This window comes from Gymnodraco acuticeps, unplaced genomic scaffold (assembly GCF_902827175.1).
Source record: "Gymnodraco acuticeps unplaced genomic scaffold, fGymAcu1.1, whole genome shotgun sequence".
Classification (NCBI taxonomy): Eukaryota; Metazoa; Chordata; class Actinopteri; order Perciformes; family Bathydraconidae; genus Gymnodraco; species Gymnodraco acuticeps.
The window spans coordinates 12,010-28,472 of NW_022989983.1; the positions used below are offsets into that span (position 1 = coordinate 12,010).

A 16,463-nucleotide genomic window follows, 5' to 3' on the forward strand; every position below is an offset into this window, starting at 1 on the left:
AAATCTGAGGAACATGCAAAAAAACAACTCAATGATAACATCTTATCAAATGTAGATATTGGCAACTATTGGGCTCTGACCTTACACGCTCTAGCAAAACGTATAAGCTGATCTGTGATAAGCCCAACATTTCATCCATTACAGACTACAGAAGTCTCTTTAATGGAAGCTTATGTCACGATGGGAAATGGGTGGGAATTGTAGATGATGCAAACATGTACGCAAACAAAGAAAATGTAAATTATTGCTTTATTGTGATGACCATGAAGGGAAACCTTTGTGGAAGGAGGGCATGAACGCAAAGTTATATCAGAGAATAGATTAGCTCCAACCTTGTGTGCACTAAAGACAGCAATGATTTTTTTTCTTTTCAAATATGATGTTTAGCAAATGACAGATGTTGTCCTCGATGTTAAGTGTATTCAATTTCATGAATTAATCTAATAAGGACTTCAATTGTGCTTGCGTCAATAAGAGGAAATCAAAGCCAGCGAAAAGCGTTGATAACCCTGAAGCAAATGATCTGGGGTGATTTGAAATACAGGAGAAGAAACCTTTATTCCAATATGTTACCTTGCTTAATCAAAACTATGTTGGGCAAAATGGCACAACATTGAACTTCACCTCCTGGAATGAGCGATTAAAAAATAAATGTTCCTACACACAATCTCTCGCCTGCTCTCGTGTCCTTCGGTTTTGTAGTACATTGAGTCCTCAGCTGCTATTCCGACAGCCAAGGACACAATTCATGCTCTGCAAGTTTGCCATTTTATAAAAGACTAATAATTGGGGAGCGGGGCGTGAAGTGGCCCTGATCTGCTTCGTGAAAATGTGTATTTGAAGATTACGAGGTTGCATGACGTTGCTGTGTCTCACAAAAATCAAATGTATTGCTGTGGATTGCCTTATAAATCCTTAAACTGTGTTTTTCTTTCCTCTTAGCATTTCATTTACTGCACATTAACGGTTTATATACTTTAAAGAGGTATGCTCAGATATATTGCTTCCTAATCTCATCTCTAGGATTGTCCCAGCAGGTGGGGGGGGGGGGGGACGTCATGAAACGCTGTACAAGAGGGTCATGTAATAGAGAGGAAAAACAGCAGATTATGTGAGACAGAGAGATGCTGGCATGTTGTGTGGCGCGGAAGCATCATCACGTCACAGAGGGTCTAATCCTCTGATGACATCCTCTGGCAGAAAGATTTTGATGTTGGCCACAACCCAATAATCTGCTGGCATGTGTTCCTATGTGGAACAAATGAGATTGGAGATGGCAGATGAATGAGAGGATAAACTCTGGCTGTAATGGAAGCTGCAACCTCCGGGACTGAAAAATGAATCCAACACAGAAGTGTGAGATATTAAAGGTCACCTATTATGCAAAATCCACTTCTCCATGTCTCTTCTACATCAACATGTGTCCCCTCTGTGGAAAGAGACTCTGAAAGTTTCAGGAAAAAAGATTCTCTCTCTTTTGGTCCTGATCCATTTCTATAAAAACCTGTTTGAAAATGAGCTGATCAGATTTTGGCCACTTTATGATGTCATAACGATTTGTTGGCTCGTGTAACCATTAGCCAATCACCAACCAAGGTGATGGAGATGAAAGCAGCCTGGGTACGAAAGACAGAAAAGAAGCATTGGAAATTGTATACATCTATACTTAAGCTAAACTAAGATTAAAGACTAGCACAGTAGGTAATACAATTCATCCGGCATAGTAGGGTCATGGAACAAATCTAACATTTCTGATTGATAGATGCATTTTAGAGTTTTGGTCAGATTTCTGTCTGGATTGAGACCACATCAGAGCACCAAGTAGGTTATAATAGGGTGTTGCTGATTGTATATAAACATTGTCATCTCAGATTCTGGTAAAACATCCCTTTTGAAACTGTTGCCCACAAAGTATTTCTAAACAGACTTGAAAAGTAGGTAAGATGTTCTGGTCAAATTGTGAGTTGGATGAGATCATATCTCAAAGGAAGCTGTATTGTTGACATTTGTGTTCATGAGTCTGAATGGGTCAAGGAGTCCCCCAGGGCTTGAGTTTTGGGCCACTTTCATTCAACCTGTGCCAGACCATATGAGAGAAGTTGAGGGTAGTAGACTGTTAGTCCTCAAGTCCAGGCTTGATTTTATTTATCTTAATGTATTCTTTCATAACATTGCCACTCCTTATAATTGCCTCAATTGTGCTTTAAAAATACCTTCCTTGTCTTGAGGTCTATTCCTTCCTTGTCTATTAGTCATCAATATAACATAGCGTCCTTGGTGAAGACTTTATTTGTGACATCCTGTGTGACTCAGTTGTCAGTGTCACTGTGCTCAGCTGTGATGAAGTGTTGATGGGCCAAGGTGCCACTTCTCTGAAACACATTGACACCAACACACTCATCACCATCATCCGGTAAAAATACAAATATATGACACATGTAATAGTTTCAAAGGACAGTTCATCTCTGTATTCTTAAGAGTAACGACCATGGAAAAGCTATCGTTTTCTATGCTTGATTTCTTCCTCCGAGATTACTTGAAAAGACTCATTTATTATCAATGATCTCTATTGATTGTGTCTGCACTACTACTTTTGAAATAGAGAGTTTAATTATGTGTGTATAGATCCATTGAGATATTGTGAGAAATGAGCAAACCACTAAAAATGTAATCTTGAAAGACATTTCCAAAACAAGTGTTTAGTGTTGGAGTACATGTATCTAGTGGATACCTTACCTGCATTACTGCCATTAATTATTACACTTTCTGTGCCTCTTCATGGAAAAATGTGCTTCTGAAGACACCTACCTTAGAGGGAAATACCACAGAAGAAGTTAAAAGACTTTGCCAGGTGGTAATTTGTCTGTTTCAGGACCTATTTTGTCACCGCAACTTTGCAGGATGATGAAGTCACAGAACTTTACAGATGTTTAGTTGAGATCAACACAAAGGTTGAGTTTAAAGACAGATGTGGTAAGATTGCAAAATAGTTTCCATTTCTGTATTTAATCTGGTTTTGTTTTTATTCACCTTTTAATAATGTCTGTACTTGTAGTGCCCACGCTATGTGTTTTTGAAGTCACAACATTCTGCTATACTGTATGTACTTGCATGTCTACGTGACAAATATGAATCTTGAATCCTAAATACAATTTCTTTTCAGGAGTACAGTGGCCTCAGAAATGGGATTTATTGTTGAGAAAATCATTGAATGTGGGTTTGAAAAGGATGTTTTCAAAACAGTGGCCTTGGGATCTAAAAAGGTGAAGTGGAAAATATAAAGATGGTATGGATTTTACAGAATTCCACAGTGAGCACGGCTGCACTCATCTGGAGTGGGATACGTGTTTCAATATAAACGTACGGCAGTGGTTATTGTCATTAAGATGTTTACCTTGGTCTTTGTCCTGCTGTTTCGACGCTCCTGTGAGGCGATGCTGGTCTGAGTGAGTCACAGAGTTACTGAATGGCGGGCTGGGTTTATAAACCTCCGTGAGGGAGTTTGAAGTCCACTTGTCCCTGCGATCCGTCACGTAGGCACATCAAACAAGGTCCGACAGCTTCAGAAACATCACTTTTCACCATGGAGTGCACGGGAGCGCAGAGGCAGCTCTTCATCATTAAATCCTTCTTCCTCTTGCTCTTCACTCTGTTGTTGGTGTCCAACGGGTCTTCAGCAGTCATCACGGGGGTAAGTGGAGCAAACAGGTAGATAGGCAAGGCAAGTTTATTCATATAGCACCTTTCAACTTTCAATTTCAAGGCAATTCAAAGTGCTTTGCAAAAATGAAAGACATTAAGAAAATGGCATTTAAAAACAGTTATTAAAAAGCAAAGATAATAAAGTAAACATTAAAAGTCAAATACGTACATAGGGGCATCTTAACTCTAATCCCAGGGCAATGGGAAGCTCTCAATGGTGTATTATGGGAACATGCATGCTTTTCCAACTGCTGTTCTCATAGTGGAAAATGTTTCATATTTGTTTGTATGAAAGGCAAAAATATAATATGAGTTATTACCATCAAGAATAGTGTTTTTTTTATTTTAAAGATTGACAATTCAATTGGATTGGATTTTTATGAAGAATATGAATTATTTTTTGGGTAAATCTGTATAGGTATTTTTTTTTATTGTGGTTTTAATATTTATCTAAGTAAAAATATAAACATTTTATTCCGAATGTTTTATTATAGAGTGAAAATGCTTGACTTTTTTTCCGAATTTCTGTAACAATAAATTATAGTAATTCCTCACATCAGGCATTTTTGATATTCGAAAAGCATGAAGGGCTATTCATATAATATAACATTATAAGTGCAGCATATCAATCAGTTTCTACAAAAATACATCATTTCATTACAACCATCCAGGTAAACTTATCTTTGAAGTATTTCCATAAAGGATTTCCATAATTCTGCGAGCGTAAATCACGGACATAACCTTCTAATAAATCAGCCGTCCCTGTCACTACAGCCCTCTGTGTGCTGATGTGAGTGCACAGAGGAGCGGCCATAAAACAGACATTCATTCTCATCCTCGCCTGTCACATGAAATAATTTCTGTTCCTCTCCATCATCCTGTGTGTTCCCTTCATGTCATCCAAAGCGAGAACCGTAATTCAGCTTCTCGTGCAGACCCTCAACAATCAATCACCTGCAATCCTGACGTGTTTTGTTGATGTATGATACGACTAATGGAGCACTAATATCCTCTCATTAGCATAATATACTGTCAAGGTAACACCAGCGTTGCTTCTCATACATATCTCACACATTCAAAGCTTACACCAACATTACCTGCATTTTCCAGTTGATATACTAATGAGTGTTGTATCATTAATTTACATACATGCATTAGAGCATTACATACACAACTTGCATGTGTATTTGTCAAACTACTTTCAATATAGTAAGGGTGAAAAAAGGGTAACCAAAAAATCGAAAATGAGAAATGTTAAAAAATAATTGAGTATGTTAGTACGTTCATTTGTAGGCTGCATTAATTAGTAGCTGGAAATTATGATTAGATTCAAATTACGGTGGCAAGTTATTTCATGTCCATAAAACTAATCAGTCTTTTCCTCTGCATAATACGTCTTAAATATGCCTAATTAAATCCCAGAATATTAACCGTGTGTGTGTGCGTGTGTGTAGGCCTGTGAGAAGGACTCTCAGTGTGGAGGAGGGATGTGTTGTGCGATGAGTTTGTGGATCCGTGGCCTCCGTATGTGCACGCCCATGGGACAGGAAGGAGACGAGTGTCACGCCATGAGCCACAAGGTGAGGTCGTCGTCTTTGATTTCTTTCCGTACAGTTCTGCAAGAGGCCAAACATAATCCCAATGTGTCTCGATTTCTGTGTCCAGGTTCCTTTCTTTGGGAGGAGACTCCACCACATGTGCCCCTGCCTGCCCAACCTGTCGTGTCTCATGTTAGAGGGCAGATTCAAATGTCTCTCACCGTACCAGTTTCCAGATATCTACCTATGAAGACTACCACTCAGTTACTTTATCTCTACTTGCAATGTAACTATCTGCCTTTGAAGTCCTGTTTGTTTGTTTCTTAATTTATTTTGAATAAAGAGATATATTTAATAATGCATCATCATTTTGGCATCACCATCGCTAAGGTAAATGTGTATTCCTGTTGGCGTGATTACAGTGCGTTTAGTAGTTAAAGGTCCCCTATTATACTGTTTTTCATCAATATATTATAGGTCTCAGATATATACAAACATGTCTCTGAAGTGTTTGGCTCCAAACACCAAGCAGATCATTGCAGCATTACCCATAATCCCCTCTGTTTCAGCCCTGTTTCAAAAGTGCTGATTCTCTGTTTGTTACTTCAGATGAAAATAAGGAGCCCCTCCCCACGCCCCTCTGAGAGAGATTTGGTTACAAAGAATCAGAGTTGGGTGCATGCCCGGCGCCGTGGGAGGGCCAGGGAGGGCCAGGCCCTCCCATTTGACATTCCTGCCCTCCCCCAATAAACACGTTTTTTTATTATTTATAAAAATTAAAAAATATATATATTTCATTTTTTTAATTATAAATAAACTGTGAACTTTTATGCTACGATGTATGTGATGTCAGAACAACAACAACAAATCGCAGGCTACGTCAAATAAATGCATGTGTCTGTTGTGATTCGTCCCCATTTAGACCAATCACAGCGTCACACTCTGCCGCCTATTCTGGATTTGTTTATTGTGCATTCTGTAGACTCCCATTTCTGTTTGAATTACAAAATGGACATAACAAATTGGCTTAAAAGGTCTAAGGATTTATTCAAACGAAATAGCGATGAAAGAACTGCAGCCGATGGTGCTGCTGGCGACCCTGCACCTGCCATTTGTTCTGGCGCCGGGTCTGGTTGGGTGTAACACGTTACAAAGTAACGCGTTACAAAGTAACGCGTTACTGTAATAATATAACTTGTGTCGGCAACGGAGTAGTGTAACGCGTTACTTACTTACTATAATTCAGTAATCGCGCTACAGTTACTAACATTGCCCCGACACGCGTTACTTCGTTACTTTTATAAAATAATCACACTCACTGACAGACAAGAGGGATTTCCGCCGCAGGTTTATATACATGTAGGCCTATGTAATCTGCGCGATTTGCGAGACCACATCTCCACGTGCAGTGCTGCATAAACATGGCTGAGTCTTCTCATCTGTAAACTCCCTCAACGGGCCGCTCGCTCTCTTTTGTTGATCGCCCTCTCACGGGTGAACAGTTCAATGTCCCGCTTCATTGTAGGAATTCTGCCATGTCTCTACCACTTTAGTTTGACCATCTCTGTTACTAAGTTATGGAATACTAAATAAATAAGTAATTAGATACCTTACCGTTACTGCGCTCATAAAGAATGATAAGAATAATGCGTCTTGAACTGGTTTCATTAATTAGTGTCTTGACGTTTCACAGACTGTTAGCTTGTTGTGTGGCTGGTAGCCTATTTTAGAGCATAAAGAAAGACTTGTGTTATGTCTTCCTTAATGCAATAGTAATTGGGGTGCAAGTGGAGTCTCGCAGAGGCAAAACTGTGGCGCGCTTACACTGTAGGTGCGCCGCAGTCTGCGTGATCTGCCTGTAGGGAGGGGCGGGCCGGCCCTGCGAGTAAAGTAACGAGTTACTTTATGTAGAGAGTAACGAAGTAGTGTAATATATTACTTTTTAAAAATGTAATATGTAATATATTACAGTAACGACCCCATCTCTGCAAAGAATACAATGGTGCTCTAAGAGGAGATTCAGGTGATAAGGGGGGGGGGGGGGGGGGTTACCTTGGTTGCTGATTGGCTAATGGTTACACAAGCCAAAAAAATCGTTGTGACATCATTAAGTGGCCAAAATCTGATCAGCTCGTTTTCAGACAGGTTTTTATATAAATGAATCAGGACAAAAAGTGAGAGAATCTTTGTTCCTGAAACTTTCAGAGTCTACATGTTGATGTAGAAGAGACATGAACAAGTGGATTTTGCATAATAGGTGACCTTTAATTTAGTCACTTGTTAGCAATTGCAGATTAACGCATAAAAGCTTTGGACATTCACAAGGGAAGTATTGAGTTGTGTGTTGTGGAACAAAACGTGACGATCTCTTCAGCTTGTGTTACACAGACCTTATTCAGGACTCTCACCACACACACATTCAAAAACGAAACGACGGTACCATAAGTAAAATGCTATGTAATTTCCGGGTTTTAGGACTGATAACTTCACCACTCTACCTCAGCTCGCTCTATTTTTGTTACACAATTGAAAATAAATGTTTTGCTATGTGTGACACAGTGACTGATGATCCAAAAACGAAAGTATGAGGCTCAAAGTGAAATATTTCTCTGACTAATTTAGCGTCCGAAGGCTTCTAAAACACTCAGAACTTGCACTTTTCAAGCTTTAGGAATGGTGCCTCTGTTTATTTCTTTTCAACCATTAGACTGTGTCATAGTAATCTGTAGTAGCAGAGTTTTTGGTGAGCTTCTATGGAAGCCCTGACTTTAGAGCAAGCATTCAAAAGGAAGCGCACAATAATATATAGCGTGGCAAAATACCAAGTAGACTAAGTAAGCGTCAATTCCTGCCTATAGAATGCCTTCAATATGGACACACAACATTTCCTAACCTCATCAGGTGATATTGTTTCCCAAAAAAACTACATTTTCAATTGTACAAATTGTATTTTAGGAAAACCCAATGGGAAGTACAGAGGTCAGTGTAATTACTGAGCGGTTAGAAAGACCGAAAAGGTCAATAAAAACAGCCAGCAGTAAAAGCCTTGGTAAAAATTGAATTTAGCCAGCATCACAACGGAGCCTCGTGCCCTGAACACAAGATGATGATCCAAAAATACCCGAGCTGCATTCACATTGCATGAGAGAACATGCAGGTGAGGGACAATTATACCGTGAGACCTCTGCACGCCGACAGCAGAGCAAAACCATCTGTCAGGAACACGCAGGCACGTTGTGATGCCAAGTGTTGAGGATCTGGGCGTTGGACGGCAGATCAGAGAGAAACACCTCACAGTGATTAAAGTGTGCACTGCTCTGCCTTTTAAAGCTGTGGTTTGGTGTAAATGATGCAAATATCAATTAATGCAGCAGCAATTAGCTGAATCAATAGCTACAGGTTTAAGAAGGGAGGAGAGGATTGGAAGTTTGATTAAAACAGTCGCCACAGAAAAAAAGTAATTGAAACAAATGAAATGAACCCTTTAGTTGGTGCTTTGTTAGGAGGTGGAAATCAGAACTTTAACTCTTAACTTTAAAAAGGTATACGTATAGGTGCAATTCAATAGAACATTGTTTTACAATGTGTGTAGCCCAGTGCAAGAAGTTACAAGTTAGTCTAACGGCCTGTCCACACTACAGCTTCAAAAAAAGCTTGGAGCTGGGCGTGTCTGAAGCTCGACCAACAACCAATCACATGAATCTCCCGCCCCTGACACACAAGCAGCGGTTTTGATTGGCTAGAGCTTGTACTGGCATATGATTTGACTGGCTGACACTTCCACCGAAAGCTTCAGAAGCTTCAAAAGTTGAACATTGCTCAACTTTTGCAGCCTGAAACGCCAGGAAAGCTCCGCTCTGCTTCCCACAATGCAGTTCGGCGAAAAGTGACGTCACCCCATTCAAAGTGAATGGGCAGACGCGTTGGAAACCGTTTTTGAAGCTGTCGAAGCTGTAGTGTGGACGGGCCGTAATGTGTTCTTTATGGCAACGGCCCTGGGTTTGAATCCAACCCCCTCCTTTTCTATACCTTGGCACGTGGCTGTACAATCAATTATGGGAAAAAAAGGTTTAAACAAAAGATCTTCAAACAAGGAATATCACATTTAGAATCACAATATTGGTAAAGAAAACAAAACTGTTGCTATTAGATTTTTTCCACACACCGTTTAGAGCTACGCATAATTCTAGATTGTTTATCATTTTATATTTTTGCCTTTTTTTATTTAGGATTTTTGTTGAGTGTGTGTGAATAGGATTTTATTTGAGAAGCCAAACAAGTCATCACAACTGTGAGTAGAACAAAATTGAACGATAACGCGTTGGAAAAGTCTGTTAAAGGCTTGATGAAAACAAATGAAGGAAGCTGCCTCTCGTTAGTCTCAACTTTATGGAACTGCAACTCTAAATTGCTCTTGTGCCCTGTTACAACCTAACGCCTCAGAATAAAGACCAAGGATAGGACCTACGTTTGACCTGATAAGAGAAAATCAAAGATAACAATGTCTGTATTGATTGAGCAGCACTTTTTCAAACCTCAGGTGAACTTGATCTTTTTCTCAACAAGATAATCGATAACAATGTCTATCACCCTCTCCTTTTTAAAACCAGTGCAACAATATCACACCTGTTCTCATGGGGCTGTCAGGAAACAGAACACATTAGAAACCACTGACAAGACGGAGGGATTAGAGCTGGTGAGCAAGAAGAAGACATCTTATTAAAACAGATTATCAAGCCCAAAGAACATATCTTCATTTCTTATTTATTTGCTGAGAAATACAAACAATGCAAACATCCTTTCCAAAGCACCACATTGCTAAAATGTTTATGTGCATATCTGTAGAAAAGAATATAATTCAAGGATAACCCAACAGAACTGACCCATGAAGAAGAAGAATTTGCAAAATACCTTTTTTAAAGTGAGTTTTAACACCTTTTTAAACACAAGGAGTCCCAATGGATTAGGAAATATACCATCTGGTAAAAAAAAAGAAAAAAGCAGAAAGAATGATGGAAATGAGGCTATACAGTATTTACAAATGGGACACTTGCTGTCCTCATTAAAAAATATACTGAGATCTGTGTCTCATTTGTGGTATCCAAACGACTAGAAAGCCAGTGTGCCACAGAGAAACTGGCTCTGATCAGCTGATAAAAGAGCTCTGTTGTGTTTCAGTCATCAAAAGGCAAACGAGTGTGCCGGGATACAATTTGAAAATATACAAATAGCCAAAGTAACATTCATGTACAATATTGTTGTGGACCGATAAAGTTGATAGGACATGAAAAATAATCTCCAAAAATAGGACATAACATGACACAGAAGGCTACATGTCATACTTACCCTATATTTGGAATAAGTGTCACCTAGGGGAGAGCGGGCTCAGTTGGTACTTTTCCTCAAAAAGCATCTCTGCTCTTCACAATGCTCAGACGTTCACACTGGATGTAAAGTGGATTTTTTCCCATGGCGGGATTACATGTAAAGTAAATGCAAAGACGCCGATAGAAGCAGATTTGCAACGGAATTGCTAATAACGCTGCGCAATTTGCAAGAGTTCAATTTTTTCAACTTGAACAAGTCATTTGCGTGACGCTGTCTCACGCAAGCCAATCAGCAGTAAGAATCTCCGCCTGTATTCACTTCATGTCTATCTGACGTTATTTTGAGTATGGATGGAGGAGCAACATCGTTAGCTTAGCATGGCCTGATTAGCATAGCATTTCAAATGTTTTTTGCCTGCTGTCTTCAGATACACTTGCCAAAGCATTAATTCATGGTTTAATAACTCATTTGTTTAAGTGTGTAGTTACTTCGGCCTCATTCTGATATTGCGGAGTAAACTAAAATGATGCCGCATTAAAACTTGTGCGAGTTGGTAAATCTTTGCTTTGCGTCTGGTGTGAATGCATCATTCATTTGAGCATAAACGTCAATGTCCTCACATTTTAAAGACAGTTTCATAAATTGCAGCTTATAAAAGCCCATTTCAGATGTTAAGTGTGTCTGCTCTCTCAGGGATGGTAGAGGCATGTCCACAAATGTAATTGGGACTGTATTGTTTATAGTTTGTTTTTAATAACAAAAAAGACATGACATAAGGAGACCATAATGTTACGTCACTGACACAATGTTTACTCAAGTGGCAGCAATTGTTAGAAACCGTTATCATTTTTATTTTTCCCCAGAAGTTTTAAAGCAAATTATATTGTAAATATGAACTATGGTGTTCAAATTAAGACTGCACATTTGTATTTTTCAATTGTTTTGCCCTAAACAAGGTAACCTTTTACAAATGTGTGCCTTTCATGTTTGGTTGGGCATTAAAACACGTGTTTGATTGTCAGCAGGCACCAATATCTGTTTAAGCATTCAAATATTGTCATTATTGTCGAAGTAACGTATGAAATCAAAGTTATTTCGTGTAGATACATAAGTGTCCCAACTGACCCCGCTCTACTGTGAAGCCAATAAAACAAATGGCAAAGGGGATTGTTTTGAAAAACCATCAAATCATATGCTTTTTGTAGCTTTACTTTATATCACATTCAAGTTTTTGTCAGATTAAAAAAGCAAATTATATTTGCCATGAACAAAAAAAGCAATTAAATAAATATTAGAAGCAATGAGAAGTGGGTTCACCCTCCACATCATCCCTATGTATGTGTGTGTACAAACACATTTGGGGAGCAGTCTGCGTACATTCTGAAACAACATGTGTCTTTTTAAGTATTTTGGGGCCTCAGGTGACACAGTATGGCTCCATGGGAGTCTGTGTTCCCAGGCATGAGGGGAAACAGGCTCTGAGGCGCACCCGGAGCTCCTTGTTGAACAGGAAGCTGATGATGGGGTTGGCCCCCGCCTGGGCGAAGCTCATCCACACCGCAGCGCTCAGGTAGAGCTGCGGCACCGGAGCTCCGCGCACAAATATTCTCAGGTAACATGAGCTTATATAAGGAGCCCACAGAATGAGGAAGGTCAGGCTGATTATGTAGTACATCTTCCCAATCCGTTTCTCCATTTTAAACTCATCCAGCACCAGAAGCCTCCTGTTTCCGGGGTGAGAGGCTTGCCTGATCCCCACTAAGGTCGGCGGGGTTGGTCCTCGTCCGAATCCGGCTATCCAATTAGCGGCAGCCTGCCCGGTGGCCCCCGGTCCGTGGAAGGTCCAATTCTGACTGATAGCTGGCACCAACTGAGCTGGCTTCATTTTCCGGTGATCGTACACGAAGCACAGCATCTTCACGTACACCACATGCGTCGTGCCCACGATGACCGCCAGCATGAGCATGAAGCCCAGCGTGTCGTTGGCCTTCAAGTAGCGGTGCTCGAAGGTGCACTGCTCCTCCTCACGGATGAACTTGTAGGTGCCCACGTCGAACACCGGGGGGAACGCCATGGCCACAGAGAGCGTCCACACCATGCAGATCACCGCCGCGCACGTACACACATTCATCCGCTTGTAGTAGAAGCGGTGGTGGGCGATCGCCATGTAGCGGGTGACGCTGACGCAGAACAGCAGGAAGGCGACGTGGAAGCAGAAAAGCACCGACATGAAGGCGACCAGCTTGCAGCAGAGCGCGCTGTACGGCCAGGCTGACCCGCCGCTGATAGATGCCATGACGAAGGGGAAGCAGACGGCGGAGCGCACCACGTCCGCCAGGCACAGGTCCAGCAGGAAGAAGTAGTGCGCCTTGTGCAGGGAGCTGTCCTTCAGCAGCAGCAGGGACAGCGACGCGTTGCCCAGCAGGCTGATGCCCATGATCAGACCCAGGGAGGCCAGCTTGACCGCAGAGGCCGCGGACGCATAGTTGTGGAAGGACGGACTGCTGCTCTCTCCCAACTCGCTTGTGTTCGCCATCGAAGTCGGGTATTCGCACTTTATTCCCACATCACTTCAGTGTTAGTATACAGCAAATGATGAACAAAATAAACATCCATCCCGATCATCCCACTTCCAAAAAACAAAACATCTAATATTTCTTTTTCTTCTTCTTCTTGTCCTTCATCTCACAAGTGTCCTGCACATAACGCGTCCCTGTCTGTGGGTCCAGTCCCTGCGGAGTAAAGGCAGCTCGGGTTAGTTTTGTTTTGATACACCATCTCGCAAGGCTCAGCAGACAAGCGGCTCACAAAACCCCAGCCTCCTCTCGATGGCGGAGGGCTGCCTTTCGGCTCCGGGAATAAAAAAGCAGACAGTGTTGAGCGGAAGCATGGCGCAATTACGCATCCAAAGCCTCATTAAAAGGCAGGGAGGATAGGAGTTAAATATAGCCTAGGAAAACAAACGTGTTAGTAGGAAAAGAGTGGATCCGAGGCTCGCAGGATTGGGAGCGTCTGCGTGGGTCCATCGCTAGATCTCTGTCAGCGTCTGCAGACTGTAAGCGACGCACGTCCGCTTCCTGCATGTAGTGAGCAGGCCTGGGATCAGCCAAGAGGCTCTAATGCAATCCATAGGAAATCTGTCTCCATGCACAGGTGGACAGATTTCGTCGCAAAACATCTGATCACAGGCTACCAGCTAGGGAAATACTATGAAATATAGTTTTATATTTTATTGTATTGAAGTTTAAGGAGTAAGAGTAACTTTATTGTTCATGAATGTCAATAGTCTTAATTATTAATAGAAAACACATGAAACACAATAAGCTCGTGATTTTGAACCACTGAACATCTATTTAATAAAACTTAGAAAACACAGAGACCAAAACAATGACAAAGTGATACAAAGCCAATATAGACATATGATCACAGTAAAACAAAACAACTATCAAGAGACACAAAACAATAAAAAGTCACACAAAATTACTACATTTTGACACAGAACAACTAAAAAAGGACACAAGATTAACAGAAAAACAAATTCAAAGACCACAAGGAGACATACAACAACAACAACAACAACAACAACAACAACAACAACAACAACAACAACTAAGAGACACACAATGATCACAAAGTGACATTGAACAACTCCAAAGACACATGAAATTACCAAAGAAAAACACAAACAGACACAGAGTGAACACTGTGGGTTCAAATAAGGTAAATATAACCGAGCGGGGGCGTCTCAGAAGACAGAAGAGCAGAAGAAAATGAACTCTGACGTAGAATGCTTTATTTGATGCCTTTTTAAAGAAATTGAACAGGATTTGTCAAGCGTACTTAAAACAGACCAAATAGAGTAATTGCATTTTCAGAAGAGAAAACAACTCTTTCTGTCTCTTCTTCTTTCCTTGGCCTTACTACATATGACTTTCAAGGATAAAGACAACCAAATATCTAAAATATGTTTTTCGGTTAATAATGAATTGGTGGTCTCAGCAGAACTTGTGTACTTTGAACCTCAGTTGCCATCATGTGACAGATCTGCACCTGCAGTGAGTCTCCAGCTCCCCCTGCTGGCGAGGAGCAGCAGGAGCACATGATACATCTGGCATTAGGCCCTCAGTGCTGTCTTACAGGGACATAATTGGCTACAGCTGACCAGAAGCCACATTGGTCACGCAATACTCAGCTGAAGTCTGATGCCTAGAAACACTTTCCATTCCTAGTCAGGTTTTGATTTATGATCCCGTGATCACACTGGAGAGCTGAGCTAATGAAGTCCAGATGAATAATGAAAAAAGGATGTTCATACTGATACGAAACCCTATAACACCATTGCATGAATCAGTGGGTCCAACTTTCAAATGGGCGGGTGTAGACTCAAGCTGGTTGTGTTTAAAAATAAATGCTATTGTTATCTGTTTTAATTATTGTAAAATATGTAGTTGAATACAGTTGCTAATCAAAATGTTGGTAAGTATAGTTACGTCACTTTGGATACAAATATTAAATATAGAATAAATAGTTCATTCTGTTTCTCTGCTATAATATTAATTCCAGTTATATTTAAGGACTTCTAACAGTTTGACAGTGTTGCATTGATGTTCTGTCTGGTTTAACTGGATGGTTTCAGGATTTTCCATAAGGATTTCTGCATTTTTCATGTTATACTTAAGCCCTCAACATTGTCTAACAGGAAAATATAGTCTTTGTCTACAACTAACCATTAGGCACACTGGTCAAGCCATACTCAGCCCAAGTCTGATACCAAGACACACTTTGTATTGAATAATACTTTAAATAAGTAATTCAAATAGCTTTAATACTGTACATTTCTAACAGGGTAAGTCATAATCTCTATCCTAATACATGTTATATGGCTCTTGGTGTAGCAGTATTGATGGTTAAAAGTGGACTAAATAAGATAATGTCCTGCTTGTGAAACTATAATTGTTATGTTATATGTTAGTGTGGTTAAGTTAAACAAAGTGTTTGGTGGTGCAGTGCATTGACAATACAGATCCAGCCAGATGATATTTAGATTGCTGAAGCTTTAAAAACTCACATCTTGTTACCTGAGTGCTTCAATGCCCAAATAACTGCTGTCTTGTTGGAGCTTGCAAAGCACACTCGCCAGAGTGCTCTGAAACAGGCTACAAGAGTCGAGGGACCGAAGGTAGTGTAATGAGAGGATGCCTCACTCCTAGAAAATGAAGAAAAGGTGGCCGATTTCCTTGATGCTTACATAGTACTTGGTGCAGATCTAGAAGATATACATGGAGGCAAAGGTTATAAAAAATGTGTGAATAGTGCAATTTCCAAAGTCACTCTGTACCTTGTAAATGTACTTAGCACACTTAATTTAATAGTATTTAGTGTTCACATGTTAGTTCTATCATTGTGTGTACAACAACGTCAATTATATATATTTATTGTATAGTCCATCAGATACACTATAGATATAAGCATATATCATTCACTTTAAATATGTATATTTATTACAGTTTTGTGCATTCTACTATTGATAAGTACATATTCACTGTTTATGTTTGTTTTTCTAATGTTTACTTCATATGCAATGCCTTGTTCACTTGCTGCTGTGACGAAGACTTGTCCCAAAGTGGGATCTAATCTAATTTAAAATGTCTATCCCCTCAGGCCCCCCTATGGAAACTGAGCTCCAGATCAACTTTTCTTTTCACACGGAAACAGATGTTGTGGTTGCAGGTGTGCTGTGGTCTTCAAGTGTTGCAGCTTTGCTGGTATGATAAATGATAACTAAAGAAAAAAAATACAATAAGTGTTATGTGGATAAATGTAGTAATACATTCGTTGTTAAAGACTCGAGCCGGGCGTAGAGACAGTGTTCCCCCTGGCCAAGACACACTGGCC

At 40.3% G+C, this 16,463-nt stretch overlaps 2 protein-coding genes across 2 annotated transcripts; one reads left to right on the forward strand and one right to left on the reverse strand.

The window, feature by feature from the left end:
* Positions 1-3,354: 3,354 nt before the first annotated feature.
* prok2 (prokineticin 2) lies at positions 3,355-5,595 on the forward strand. Its single transcript, XM_034212403.1, has 3 exons — positions 3,355-3,691; positions 5,157-5,282; positions 5,368-5,595. Exons 1-3 carry the CDS (start codon positions 3,584-3,586, stop codon positions 5,488-5,490), a joined length of 357 nt encoding a protein of 118 aa, XP_034068294.1. The 5' UTR covers positions 3,355-3,583; the 3' UTR covers positions 5,491-5,595.
* A 4,393-nt stretch (positions 5,596-9,988) lies between these two features.
* gpr27 (G protein-coupled receptor 27) lies at positions 9,989-13,629 on the reverse strand. The gene has a single exon (XM_034212329.1). The coding sequence runs from the start codon at positions 13,102-13,104 to the stop codon at positions 11,986-11,988; it is 1,119 nt and encodes a 372-aa protein (XP_034068220.1). The 5' UTR covers positions 13,105-13,629; the 3' UTR covers positions 9,989-11,985.
* Between the last annotated feature and the right edge of the window lie 2,834 nt (positions 13,630-16,463).